General features: G+C 35.0%; 1 protein-coding gene across 1 annotated transcript; it reads right to left on the reverse strand.

Annotated features, from left to right (window-relative positions):
• Window positions 1-8,974: 8,974 nt before the first annotated feature.
• Window positions 8,975-10,520, reverse strand: LOC150096589 (uncharacterized). Its single transcript, XM_090408652.1, has 3 exons — window positions 10,294-10,520; window positions 9,372-9,434; window positions 8,975-9,234 (listed from the first exon to the last, which is right to left on the reverse strand). The coding sequence occupies exons 1-3, from the start codon at window positions 10,518-10,520 to the stop codon at window positions 9,123-9,125; spliced, it is 402 nt and encodes a 133-aa protein (XP_090264778.1). The 3' UTR covers window positions 8,975-9,122.
• Between the last annotated feature and the right edge of the window lie 3,324 nt (window positions 10,521-13,844).

The following is a 13,844-nucleotide window of genomic DNA, read 5'->3' on the forward strand; positions in this document are numbered from 1 at the left end:
TCTATATACATTTTTGACGTTTTCTGTAATTTATTTTATGAGGGTTTACATTTATGAATGCTGCAGTTAAGTATCAATACATCTGTTAAAAAGGAATAGTTATAAGGTATTTTTCTCTCATAACAGGGTTATTTTTCTTTTTTATTGAAGACAGATTCTTCCAAATTTCATGACCTATTTTATGACACTTTTCTGAAAATTTCAAACGCTATCAGAAAGGAAGAATCGCCTTCCAGCTTTCACATATCAATGTTGAATAATGAGGCGACTTTTGAATTCATATTCTGGCTTGTTCATACTAAGGCGTAAACTACTTGCTAATGTCTGAGATAACCTCCAATAACAAATTGGGTTAATCGGTTAGTTTTAGTCAAGCTAAAGCATAATTAAAATTAATTTAGTTTAAAATAATTTAATTTTTATTAGTAAAATCTTATTTCAATGACTAATTAACTTGAATTTCTTAAATATATTTCAACTTTTAAATAAAAAGCATTGGGAAGGATTTGACAGCATAGTTCTGAATTTTTCCTGAATGGAATACGACTGACATGCTGTATTTGCAGTACGATTCAAATAAACTGTAACTGACAAATTCGTTTGCTATTTCTATCGCTCCCCTAATGCAACCAATTTCCAATTACCAATTGATTCTGAGCAATTTCCTTTCCTTAAATATTGATTTTCTCAGTCTCACTTTCCCAACAGCGAAATTATCCTCCTAGGAGATTTATGTCCATAACACCAACTGGCTTATCTCCTCAAGCTGTAGAGATCTTGCAGGCAGAGATGCTGAGATTTGCCGTCAATAATGACCTTACACAATATGTTCAGATCCAACCAGAATACCTGATAACTCGAACCACTTCCCAAGTAATCCTAGATCCTTTCCACACCAAAGACCCTTTCAAATACATAGTGAATGTAGTGGGGTTCCCCTAGGTAATTTTGACCACAATCTATGCTCATCTTCTTCCACATGCAACACCTCTTACGTAGCCACTCCCACCCAAGAGTAGTTTGGCATTATAACAATTGGGATAGCGTACGTGACTTCTGTTCCGCATTCCCATGGTTGGACTATTTCTTCCGGCCTTCCGACCCAAACATATGCACCGAACTTATCCACAAAGTAATCCTCACTGGTATGGAAACAAACATTACTCAGAGTATTCTGACCTACCGTTCCCTAACTAAACCCTAGTTTTCCAAACGATGAGCCAAGGCTGTACAAATGAAAAACCGAACATACCACAACTGGCTCAAATCAAGTACTCCAACCTCCTTTAGAACTTATACCCAATCCCGAAATAGATGGGGGGGGGAATCAATGCTTCCAAAACAGAATTTGAAAGAACAAAAAGCAGGAAATTAGCAGCCTGTCCAAACGTCAGCCGAGCCTTTGATCTCTCGCGCAATTCGTTGTAACTTCTAACCAACACTATTCCAACCCCATAGTACCCAAATGATTCTACTGCATCATCACATACAAAAAGAGCCAATCTCCTGGCCTCACACTTTGCTTTCAATGCATGCATAATTGACAAGGACAAATGTCTCCCAACTATTCCAGATACCAAACCTACATTACCAACTATATCCTTTTGTCTCCTAGGCTCGATGGCATTCCTCCAATTATCCTGAAAGTTTAGGCACCAAACTGACTCCTATCCTATGCCGCCTGTACAGTGGCGTCGATAGGGGAGGGGGGGAGGTCCGCCCAGGGTAGCACTTTTCACGTGCGACAATTTTATTTTTCGACGATTCTTTTATTTATGTTAACTTGGTAATTTTTATTACTTAATTAATAATTAGATTTTAACAACTATACTTACAACTAAAATAAACATAAACATAGTATTTTAATTTATTTCCCTATACGTCGTTTTGACTTTTTTTTTTGGTATTTTTGGTGTGTATTGAGAGGGCCGACAAACTCAGGAACTGCCCTGGGCTGCAAAAGCTCTAGCTGTGCCACTGCGCCTGCATATACTGTCTTACTGGTATCTATCCCGCAGCCTGGAAATTGGCCTATATTCAATCCATTCCGAAGAAGGGCGACAACTCACTGCCGCCCCATCTCTGTCACTTCACGACCTTACCTGGTTGGACACGACCTTATCTGGACTATATTGTACAGATCTCGTCACTGTTTCATTCATGGACTATGTAATGTATATTATGGGGAGAATTGTGAATTTGAGTGCAGACATATTACAGCAAACAGGAGAAATATGTCTACAAAGGGTCTTATATAATACAAGATAGAATTTTCCTTTAATGTGGGTTAAATCTATCTTCATAGTTTGCACTTTTTGGTGGGGAAAGAACTCCGAAAGGCTTCCGTCGTATGCGACAGAAGAGTTGTCCAAAATTTAAAATCTTGTTAATGCTGCTCAGAATTCTAACCGAAGTGTAGGTGTCGGTAGGACAGTTTTAGAAAATAATAATCTACGGAGATGCTATTTTATAATCACTGATTCTACGATATATTGATGTAAGTTGAAACATATTGAGTTCCAGAATTAAAAATGTTACCCAAATAGATTTGTGCTATTCACATTCTTTTATTTTAATTCTTTATTAATTCTTAAAATATTGAGTAGCACAATTTGAGATCCTGATCTTTAGAGTGTCCAATGTAATCAAAGCTTTCTTTCTTCTGAACAATTATATCGAGACAAACATACGAAATCAATTCTGTAAATCTCAGTTCTCAGTTTTCCTTTCTTTCATGTTTCTTACAAAGTTACAAGAATGAGCAACAAAAACAGCCGACAGTACAATCAAGATGTGAAATCTAAACCTGAGAGAAAAGAAGTCTAATCTTCGAGCAAACGGTAATGACACACGGAGTTAGAAAGGAGCACACAAAATCCCTTAAAGGCGGTAGAGTCTTTGTACTTGTAATCCCTGTTTTTTGCAGTGACCTCTTTCAGCGCTATTATTGCTTCTTGTAGAACATGACTTACTTTACAGGTAGGACAAAATTGCTTTCTCGTAGCCATTTGGATAGACTGAACGCATATAAATTACAAAAAAAGGAGTCAAAATAATATCTTTTATCTTACTTCAGCTTCTTAACTCAATTTCGTTAATGAGGTTTCTTGTCATGCTGTTAGATAATTTTAATGATACTTTTGTTTCAATTCATTATTGTTCCTATCACATACAAAATGTTTAGTCTTGCTGTTTCAAACTTTTCTATTAACGTAGTACGTTTGACAAATATGTTAGTTTTCATTTCTTAATCTTATAATTTTAAAAGTCTTAATTTTAAAATGATTTAAAAATTCAATAAAATAAACAGTGAGAAAGATATGTTAGAAAGGTAGCTGGCCATAAATTTTATACTTAATTTAAATACATTATTATTATTACTTTTAAAGGCATGAAACACGTGGTCCAGCTTCTTTAACAGCGTTTAAAATCATTTTAGGCAATGTTTTTACAATTGCAACTATTATTGTCACGTTGTCCATATATGTTATATCCTGAAGCTAGATTCATTCATATATTCAAATATTTTTCATTTGGATCAGAACAATTTTGAGGTTTTTGCCATATCTTTACTGAAGTATTTTAATCTTTGTTTACTTTGTGCTTAAATCAACTGGAATCAATTTCTTATATGCATTTTCAGCAAGATTAAGTATTTCAACAGAAAAAGCTAGTAAGAAGAAACCCGTCTTATGAAACCTGCATGTGGCAGCGGAAGGTGAAATAACTTGTTTAGGTTATTGGCCACGTCACAGTAGGGTAGAATTTTTATCCAAAGGCACAGAAACTATTAAACCTTTAGGTAATGCAAACAGTAAAAAAGCAAAACAAAGCGAGGTCTGTAAAGTAGGAACGAGTTTCACTGTCCATTTCATCCAATGTATACCAAAATGTCATCTTTGGATTCTTATTGTATTATCTGGAAACGCATAAGCTCCTTTTTGTTCTTTTTTTATTACTTTTCTTCAAGTAACTTTCTAAACTTTGGTATTTTTGTTTCACTTCAGATATGCTTCTTTGTGTTATGAAGCGTATTTTATTTTAACCTTTCGGGACAAGACAATTAATGGTGTGGTGGACACTGATTCCATTATTCTTAAGGCATATGCTAAGTTAATAATAGCATGGAACTGATAATTACAAACTAATGGCGAATTTGCAATTGTTTCCTTGATGCTGATCGGCTATATTTTTCCTTCTTTATATTCTGGCTGCACACAGTAAGTGCAACTGTTGAACGAATACCTTCGCTACCTACATTCCACTATTAAGTTGCAAGTTCAGATGGACACAGCCTTAATTGCTTCGACCTTAATTCCAAAGTCCTGTGTGACAAACAAGCTGAAGTGAATTAACGGTGGAGGCATAAAAGTTAAGATTCTTCAACACTACATAAAATTATTTTATATTAGACAAGAAAATGTTGTTCTTTCGTGCAACAATTGCATAAGGAATCAGAAGGGAAGGGGACATGACAGTTGTTACAATACCATGTAATAAGAAGCAAGGAACAATGTAAACTTTATGCTGCGTATGATAAACTCTTGTTTGCATATTTTAACTGTAAATTAGTTTATATTGTGCATCCACTTAATATACCCAAATATATATAAAAAATATTTAACCGATTGTGTCTTTGACTATTAACTAGAGTGGGTGGAATGAGGTGAAACAAAAATCCGCACACAACCCCTTTAAAAGTTAACGAAGTGTCCTTAGACTAGGCAATTTACTAAAAATTCATCAGCAATGTGAATGCTATCACAAGCATCTGTGCTACGAAGAGGTGGATTCATACTCACAGCCTACCAATTAGAAAGCGGATAAGTCAGCCACAATAAAACTTCCTTCTAAAAAGGGTAGATGAATCTATTTTTCGATCATGTACTATTTGTTGGTTCTGGTTATATTATTAGTGTTTCTCTATCGTTTGTATATTGATACCACAGGAATTTGAAATCGTCATTCAGATAAACCTGATAAGAATTTATTGTGAATACGTATTCTTCTGTTTAAGTGGGATACTCTCATCCGTATTTATTTATTTTATATACATTCCAAACAACACTAGCTATGCTTATGCCCACTTAATATACACGTCTATTCTTTACTAGTAAATCTGTTTATTAGTAAACTAGTTTACTTATTCAACCATAATATAAACATTTATTAAAGAAAATATATTAGATATTATTAATTAAAATCAAAACCATAAAAGTTAACTTCCAAACTGCGCTCTTGCTAATATATTCAAAAGACGTTCTAATATTTAACAAAGTAGAAAACTTATCTAAACATTGATTGTGTTAGAAGAAAATTTCAAGATAAGAATCAAGGGGAGTTGATTCACCTGTTGCGAGATTACTTTTCTATGCAGTATGCTGAACAAGGAATGCCAGATCAGATTGTTAGATTTGATCAGATCATCAGACGGAGTGAAATATGTGAAGCTTTTGCCACAAGGTTGTGACATTGAGCAAGCTAAATATGTGGATGTTCCAAATACGGCAGGTTATATGCTGAAGTGCAGAGCTTAAAATTATGACAAACTCAGGGGGAGTACTATCTTCGGAGTTATGCAATCAGCTACTGAACGTGAAGGTTGGCAGTACTTCATAGCATACTTTATAAAGCTACTTAAACGAGATCTGAATGTGATCTCAAAGTGGCTGTGAAGGATAAAAGCATCTCGAAAGGATTTTATCGCTATGGTACAAGTAAAAGAAAAAGTCAATACATGAAAACACTTTAGTGAATGCAAATTGTACTCTTGTGTCTCAAGCATATGAAATTCTTCAATTATTGAGTTTTCATCTCGAAGAAATCTATCGACCAGGTGTATACAAGATGGTACACAATGCTACCATTGCACTCGATGAAGTGATTGGAGTGCATAAAATGAAGTTCAACAGCTGTTGCATGACCAGGATATCATTTCAGCAACAGGACCAAGATGGGAAATTAGCATATGTGCTAAAAGAATATTCAACCGAAATGGTTCGGGTGAATATTCTTTGAATGCAATGAGAGTTCCAATGTTCAACGGTGGTGCGAAACCAGATGCATCTAAATATAGCTATCGTTACCTATGGAATGGTGCTGAAGATATCATACAAGTTAGTAAAAACTCGAATACAGAAGTAGGTCGACAGACAAGTTATTCTTTGCAAAGAAAAGCATGGATTTATTAAAGAGAGATCGTATATTAGCAAACTGCTCATAGTTTATGCGTTTGATGAAGGAAAGGGATACACTGTGATGCTGTTGGATTTTCATTAAGGGCATTAATTCGATGCCACATGAAAGCCAGCTGCATAAACTGGATTTTTTAATAGTGAATTATAAACTATTGAGTTGGATAAGTGTATGGCTTCCAGACAGGTATCAGAAACTGGAAGGTGGGTGGGAATCTAACAGAATAAATAGATGTTCCCCAGAGATCAGTCCTCGTTGTGTTCACTTTATGCATTAATAATATTGGGAAGGGCCTGACAGGAGTTGACCAAAATGTGTTTGCTCATGGAGATATATGCAAGTTAATCAGCGACACTACCGATGTATAGTGGAAACAGTGGTCTCCTGGGTTCAGAAAGGATAAGGTGTGAAAAAGTTGGAAAATGAAGAAGATGATATCCTTATTATGGAATGTAGAATAAGAGGACATATTGAGAGTATGAACTACAAACGGTAAATAGGAGAAAGATATGATATCATATGGTGATATGATAGAAATCTCAACTTCTGAAATGTCTTTGTGGGTTATCAAACGATGTACGTTTTCGTTATATGGAAGGTGGCGAGAGGTCAAGGGGGAATCCGGGTGTGGAAGAGACGAAAGTGATTAGAGACAGATTTTCTTTTAAAGAGCAGAGAGTGAGTTAAGCAAGTGAAACTATTTTCGTATTTAGTGCATCCAGTGTGAGTGATTAAGAGAAGTTGTGAACTTTTGAAATTGATAATCGACAGCCTCATTTGATGAGTCCTTGGCACCCTGGAGATCTGTAATAACCATATATCCCTGAGTATTTCAGTAAGCGATATAACATACGGAAATCATTTACCGTAACCTTTGATAACTTGCGTTTTAAAAAGAAACAGAAAATATGGATAGTTTAATGGTGACACGTGACACTATAATACTGAACTCCTTTGAGTCCACGATCCGTTGCCGAAAGGCATCTATGATTCAGGAAACTCCATAGAATTTCGCGTGACAAGCGATGCAGAACCGAATATAAATAATGCACAATATGGCAATCTTTGTTATACGTAAGGGCCGCAGTGGTGGTTAGTCCATGAGAATCGCAGACTGTAGTTTTCGGACTGAAGCACAGCAAGATAATTTCAATTTCGATGTTGAAAAAGTCACTTTTAGATTATATTCCATCTCTCTGTTGAATCTATTGGTTTCTCAACAGACCCTGACAAGATCCCATCAGTATTCTCGGAACATACGCTCATATTAGATTCGATACTGCGACCTTAGGCGTCCGAAATTATCATGATTCAGATTAAAATCTTGTGCAAGCCCGCAGCGTATTACTTCGGTATATTTTCCCCTCTTATTCGAAATTCTATCAGTGAGCCCGTCAGTCGCCCGTCTTCGTATAAGAGTCTGTATCCAGAATACATTCATTTTGGCTGGCCTCGAAATAAATTGTATTTTTTCCAATTCGATTAATATTTTATAAGCATCTCGCACTTCCAATGACATTGCTTTTGATTGGACATTTTAAATACGTTTACCTCTATGGGCTGCTATATGTTAACTGCTAGTTCTTTACATTGTGGTATCTATTACAAAAGTTCAAAACATTCTTTAAACCGTTATTCTGGTCCATTTATATAACAATTTTGAAGACTTACACAAAGGAGAACACGAAATAATCAGGGATTAATTTTCTGATAAATGAATGAGATTTTACAATCATTTTACAGGAAATGCATGATTTTAGGCAGTGAGTTTTGATATTAAAGTTGTATTTTGCGAACATTATTTTATCCGGTTGGCAATCCGGTCCTTCTGTGGGGACTGTTTATTACAGAAAAAGCCATTTTGGCTTATTACGTATAGCACTTTAATTTCCTCACTAGGTGGTTAGGTTTAAAAGCAGAGTCGTGATGACTTGACAAATGTTAGCATAAACCCGAACAGTAGCTTCAGTGAAATCCGTAATTTTCTGTGTGCAACCATATTTTGTTTCTGAGAACAACAGTATTATACGGAATTTACGCCTAATTAACAGGGCACTCCTAATTGCAAAAGTTAACATTTAAACTAGGACAGTAGAATTTACTTTGCATACTCAAACAACCTATGAATCTACCGCATATTTACAAAAGTGAATGGAATTTATCGCCCATTAATGCAACAAATGAAAGAAAACGAAATGAAAAAAAATATATATATACGTTCATCAGATTCTTACTAATGCAAGTCACGAGTATTTGTATAAAGAAAAAACTTAACTCCCCTTTCAACTCACCTACTTAATCTTACATAATATGATCACCCACTTCCTTGATTGTGCTATCTGTAAATCACTGGAAAGTACCAAAGAAACTAAATTAGCAACACGAATTTTAGTCATAAATTACATGCAATCTGACGTTGAGTATTGCTTGAACTGGCCAATGATATATCCCTACGCTAAACAGAACAGTCTTCGTTACATATGCTAATACTTGTAGCATCACAAATATTGTAACCCCCTGCTTACGAAATATTCCCTTCAGCCACTCTGATTATATAGGTATTTATCTATTATATAGTAGAGATTTTATTGCTCATCACTAACTTGGTATTTTTTGTTTTCCTTTGGTCTTCATCATTAATGGTGCCCTAGGAAATCAAAATAAAGCAAAGAACTTGTCTGCAAACATCTGATTGTGACGTCACTCACAGATTTGTATTGTAGAAATATAATTATGTAATGATATATTCAGTCTCCTCTACGTAACAAACAAAGCCTTTAAGAAGATGAATTCTTTAATAACTCTATCGTTCGTGATATGTAAAAGTGAGCTCAATTGTTTCCTACAGATATTTATACAAGCGGAAGAAATTTCTCTTCATATAAAACCGATTTTACAATTCCTTTATAATCTAAATTTCCACTGTATCAAAGAACAGTCACTTTCAGTTCATCTAAAGATGAGCAGGAGCCATGTCCTGAGGGACGATCCGTAATAATCGGTTCAGGTTCTTTATCTTCCATGTGGGTTTTGAGCAAGCTAGTACGAAATGAAAGAAAAAAAGAATGAAAAACACTTGAATATCCGTAAGTCATGAGAAAAATGATAGTTCTGTTCGTGCATGCGTCAACTTTCTTCTGTCGTAGAAATAAATAGCTACATACTTCAAAACTTACCTAAAAATAGGCGACTCTAATTGTGACCATCTGCTTCTTAAGATTCCATTCGTGGGTTTGATTCTAAAAATAGATAATATTTTACGTTTTCTGAAGAGTGCTATTGTGAACTGATTTATTAGGAGCACAAAGTTAAGAAAACAAATACGTTTATTAAATAGTCGGTAGAGCTATTCTAATAACATAATCTTCGGCATTACTGTAAAAGGTTATTGAAGGAAAGCACAAAAAAGGCTTCAATTTTTCAAAACTAAATTATTAGAATTGAGGATAGTATAGTTCCAACGATATCTTGTAGCCAAATATAAAAAGAAATTAGCAGTTTCGAACGCCGTTCTCATCACAGACCAAGCAGAAATCTTGAGAATAAATTCTCTCAGCAATACTATGTCAGGAAGTTAAATTCACTGTAAAATACAGCTTGATTCATATCCTAAGTTTTAAAATCTTACCGGTTTGGCCTCTTTACATTAGTAATGTAATTATGCATCATGAGTTCACTTATGATGAATTTAACAGATGATTGCAATGTATCGAGAGATTTTATTCTTTAGGTTCACACCTTGACTCCTACGAAACTATGACTTAGAATCAGCTATCAGTTAAGTGACTTGAGGATATATAGTAAATAATAATAAAATAATGAAATATATACTGCAATTATTATTATAGTAGAATAGTAATTAAATATTATAGGAAATAATAATTAAGGATGAATAAAAGACAACCACACTCGCTCCTCTTAAATTTAGCGAACTAACAATTCTGATGTCGAAGGTTATATTTTTTCATAAGCTTTGCAGTTAAATTTGGAAACTAAGTTTCTATATTTGGTTATAAAAATAAAATATGGATGGATCCATAATATTTTCCATTTTAAAATATTGCAAAAGATATTTAGCAGCCATTATCCCCCACTTACTTTTCTGAATGATATCTAGCGCAGTTCCTACAGGACCACGATGTCTCACAGTGGCTTTCGTCTTCTATGGTTGGGGCTTTCAGAAAAGTGAAGAGATGAGTTTCTGGCAGTGCTAGAGCAGCAATACCCCCTAATACATGTAGGATTCCAATAACTGTCAGCGGCAGGCTATGTATTGTCCTTCCCTGAAAAAAGCAATAAGCCATACATGGCGTTAAGATGCTCATTGTATTAAAAAAAACACTGAAAGTTCGCTTACCCGCATAGCTGCAGAGCTATTCGAGTGAGCAACATAATGAATGTTATCATGTCCATAATATGGAGTGGGTACCTGGTATATGAGAAGAGGTAAAAATACTGAACACGTTAGGCTAATAGATTCTATTAGGTTAAACCCAATATCTTTCACTACAGTAGGAAGTATCTCTGCTGTCCAAGATGGAAGGACGAAATAGGATGTAGAAACAATCAGTTTGGTTGAAACGAACAGCGTCAATGAAGCAGTTTTACCTATAAAATAAATACAGAAGATTTAGACTAAAATTTTTACCTTCAACAACTAGTAATAATAATTTAAGAACTTTCTCAGTAAGAGACAAGATGCTTACTACTGATATCATCCAAAATAAAGAAAAGACTTCTCTGTGCACATAGCTCAGTTATGATGAAACTATTATTCCCACTTCATGAGGCTGTGTGTATATGGAGGTTATAATCATTATATCCCGTGACTGCTGAGCTTAAAGACGCACACATTTCGGGAAGAACTTTGCATCAAACTCACTCTCTCTTAATGACAGACGAATTATCTGCATTCACATGATAGACACGAGACGTCTGTTCCACCTCGATATAAGAGTCATGATTTCTATTATTAATAGAAGTGTATCTTTCTGCTTTAATTTTAGACTAAACAAGTGCATTCGTTATATATTGTTTTAGGTTAAAGTTCAAATTTCAGAGCTGATTTCAGTACTCCTTCTTCTCGGAAATAAAAGAGAATTACAACAGCAGGCCGGTAGTCCGCGAAACTTTTCTCACAATAAGGATTTTAAAATAATTAAACATATATAGTTCTTGCTTCTTATTTCTATACAAATAAAAAGTACTTGGGCTTGTAACAGTGTGCTTTACATCGTGTAGAACTTAAATAATTTGCAGGAATTAGCCAATCAAGAAATAATTATTGGATGATTGGATTGGATGAAAAAGTATTATTTATACAATGTTAATATAAATGAAACTGTGAATCTCCTGGAAGACCGTTTCCCTCCGGACATCGTAGATCTTTATAAACATTGTATAAATGATATTTTTTTTTCATGTATCAAGACAGATTTTGGGAACAAAAAAGAAGGATTAGCTATGGGCTGTTCCCTCTCACCGGATTTAGCTAACCTATTTATGGAAAACTTTGAACATAATGCTTTAAACGATTATCATTAAAGACCAAATATATGGCTACGCTACGCTACGTAGACCATATATTCATCATATGGCCAGGAACAACAGATGAACTCATTGCTTTCAAAGATTACCTAAATAATTTGCATAATAATATAAAATTTACTTTAGAACGAGAAGAACTTAGGAAACTGCCTTTTCTAGACATTCTATTAGAAGTCAATGAAAAGGATGATAAACATTCTTTCTCAATATATAGAAAACCCACCAACACAGGAAGATTTCTTAATGCGGCCTCACACCACCACCCTTTGCAAAAAATAGATCTAATAAAAACCCTAAGGGACAGAGCGTATAACACTTCCAGCACAGAAAAACAGAGAAATGAAGAATTAGAATATCTAACACAGATCTTTCAAAAGAATGGTTATGAAACCAAAACTACCAAAAAATTCCTCCACACACCTCCTACAAGCATCTCTCAGAAAGAAGATTTCAAAAACGCTATCAAGCTTCCATATATCAAAAATGTTATAGACAAGATGGCTAAATTACTTAACAAATATAACATCGGTTGCCTTTCTGCCGCTGGAAAAAATTTCGAGATTTCTACATCCCCCGAAACCTCCTCATCATCCTTTAAAAAAACCAGGTGTTTACAAAATGTATTGTTCTTGCGGCATCTGCTATGTAGGACAGACAGGAAGATCTGGGGGAAATTCGCATGAACGAACACCAAAAGGATGCGCAAAACAGAAGAGAACACAAATCAGGTCTAGCTTTCCATACCACTTCCACCGGCCACAAAGTACTCTGGCAGAAAACAAACATGTCGTACATAGAAAAAAACTGTTACATAAGGAAATTTGAAGAAGCTGAAAACATGTTTAAAATACCAACACAATGCAATAAAAAGCAAGGATTAATTCTCCACCACGTTTGGTCAGCTTTAATAAAAAGTATACCTCAATCAGAGACCTCGGACATTATGAACGTGAACAACAGAACGTGGCATCATCCAGCATTGTTTAAACTCAGTACTGCTTTGAATCTGCATTCTGATTTTTAATTTTATGAATAGTCAGACTGCTACAACTGTATAGTATTTTTCAGCTTCTTGTAGTACTACAATTCCGGTTTTTCAGCTTCTTGTAGTACTACAATTCCGGTTTTTCAGCTTCTTGTAGTACTACAATCATAGTAGTACTACTACTAACGATATTTCATGTGGCACTTAAGTTTGAAGCCATCTGGTGTGAGATGGAATCTAAGAAGATCAATTACATAGTAGGGTGCTGTTACAGACCTGGTGGATCGGTTACTAGTGATGACGAAATGCATCACCAAATAGAAGAGATGAGCACGAAAAGAATAATCATAATGGGAGACTAATTATCCAAATATTGAATGGGCAGCAGTAGAATCTCATGAAAAGACTGAAAATGCATTTATTGAGCTCTTGAGGGACAACTTCCTCAAGCAACATGTGACAAAAGGAACTCGAGGGCAAAGAGTATGAGATTTGATTATAGTGTCAGAGGGCGTTTCAGTTAAAAGACGTAAACATTCTTCCCCCGGTTGGTGACAGTGATCATGCGATACTCATTTGGGAAGTGACTAAGTTTATGAATGTTCCATTTAGAAAAGGTTACATGCTGAACTACAAAGCAGGAAATTATGACCAACTGAGGAGTATACTGATTTAAGTGGAATGGGATCCGTTGCTGGATGGAAAGATTATCGACAGTGCATGGGAAGCATTTAAACAATATTTAAATGATGCGATATCAGAATGTGTTTCGAGAATTCGAAGATTTAAATATAGCAGGAGTCAAATGGATGTGTAATTTTATTAAGCAAGAGAGAGAGAGAGAGATTCGAAAGAAAAGGAGGATGTAGAAGGAATATCGTTTGCATAAGGATGACGTTCGTTATGAACGTTATAAGCAGCAGGCTAGAATAGTCACAACTGTTGTACGGAAAGCAAAGGTTGAGTAGGAAAAGAAACTGGCTCTGCGTGCTAAAGACAATCCGTAAGAATGCTATCTATATGCTGCAAGTAAACGAAAGAATGAATATGTAAGAATAACTCTTCCAAATCCAGATGGCGTGTATGTTACAGATGAAGAAGAGGTTTTTCAGTTAAT

The sequence above is a fragment of the Typopeltis vanoorti genome, chromosome 18, assembly GCF_054136105.1.
Source record: "Typopeltis vanoorti isolate ZY-2024b chromosome 18, IOZ_Tvanoo_1.0, whole genome shotgun sequence".
Lineage (NCBI taxonomy): Eukaryota > Metazoa > Arthropoda > Arachnida > Uropygi > Thelyphonidae > Typopeltis > Typopeltis vanoorti.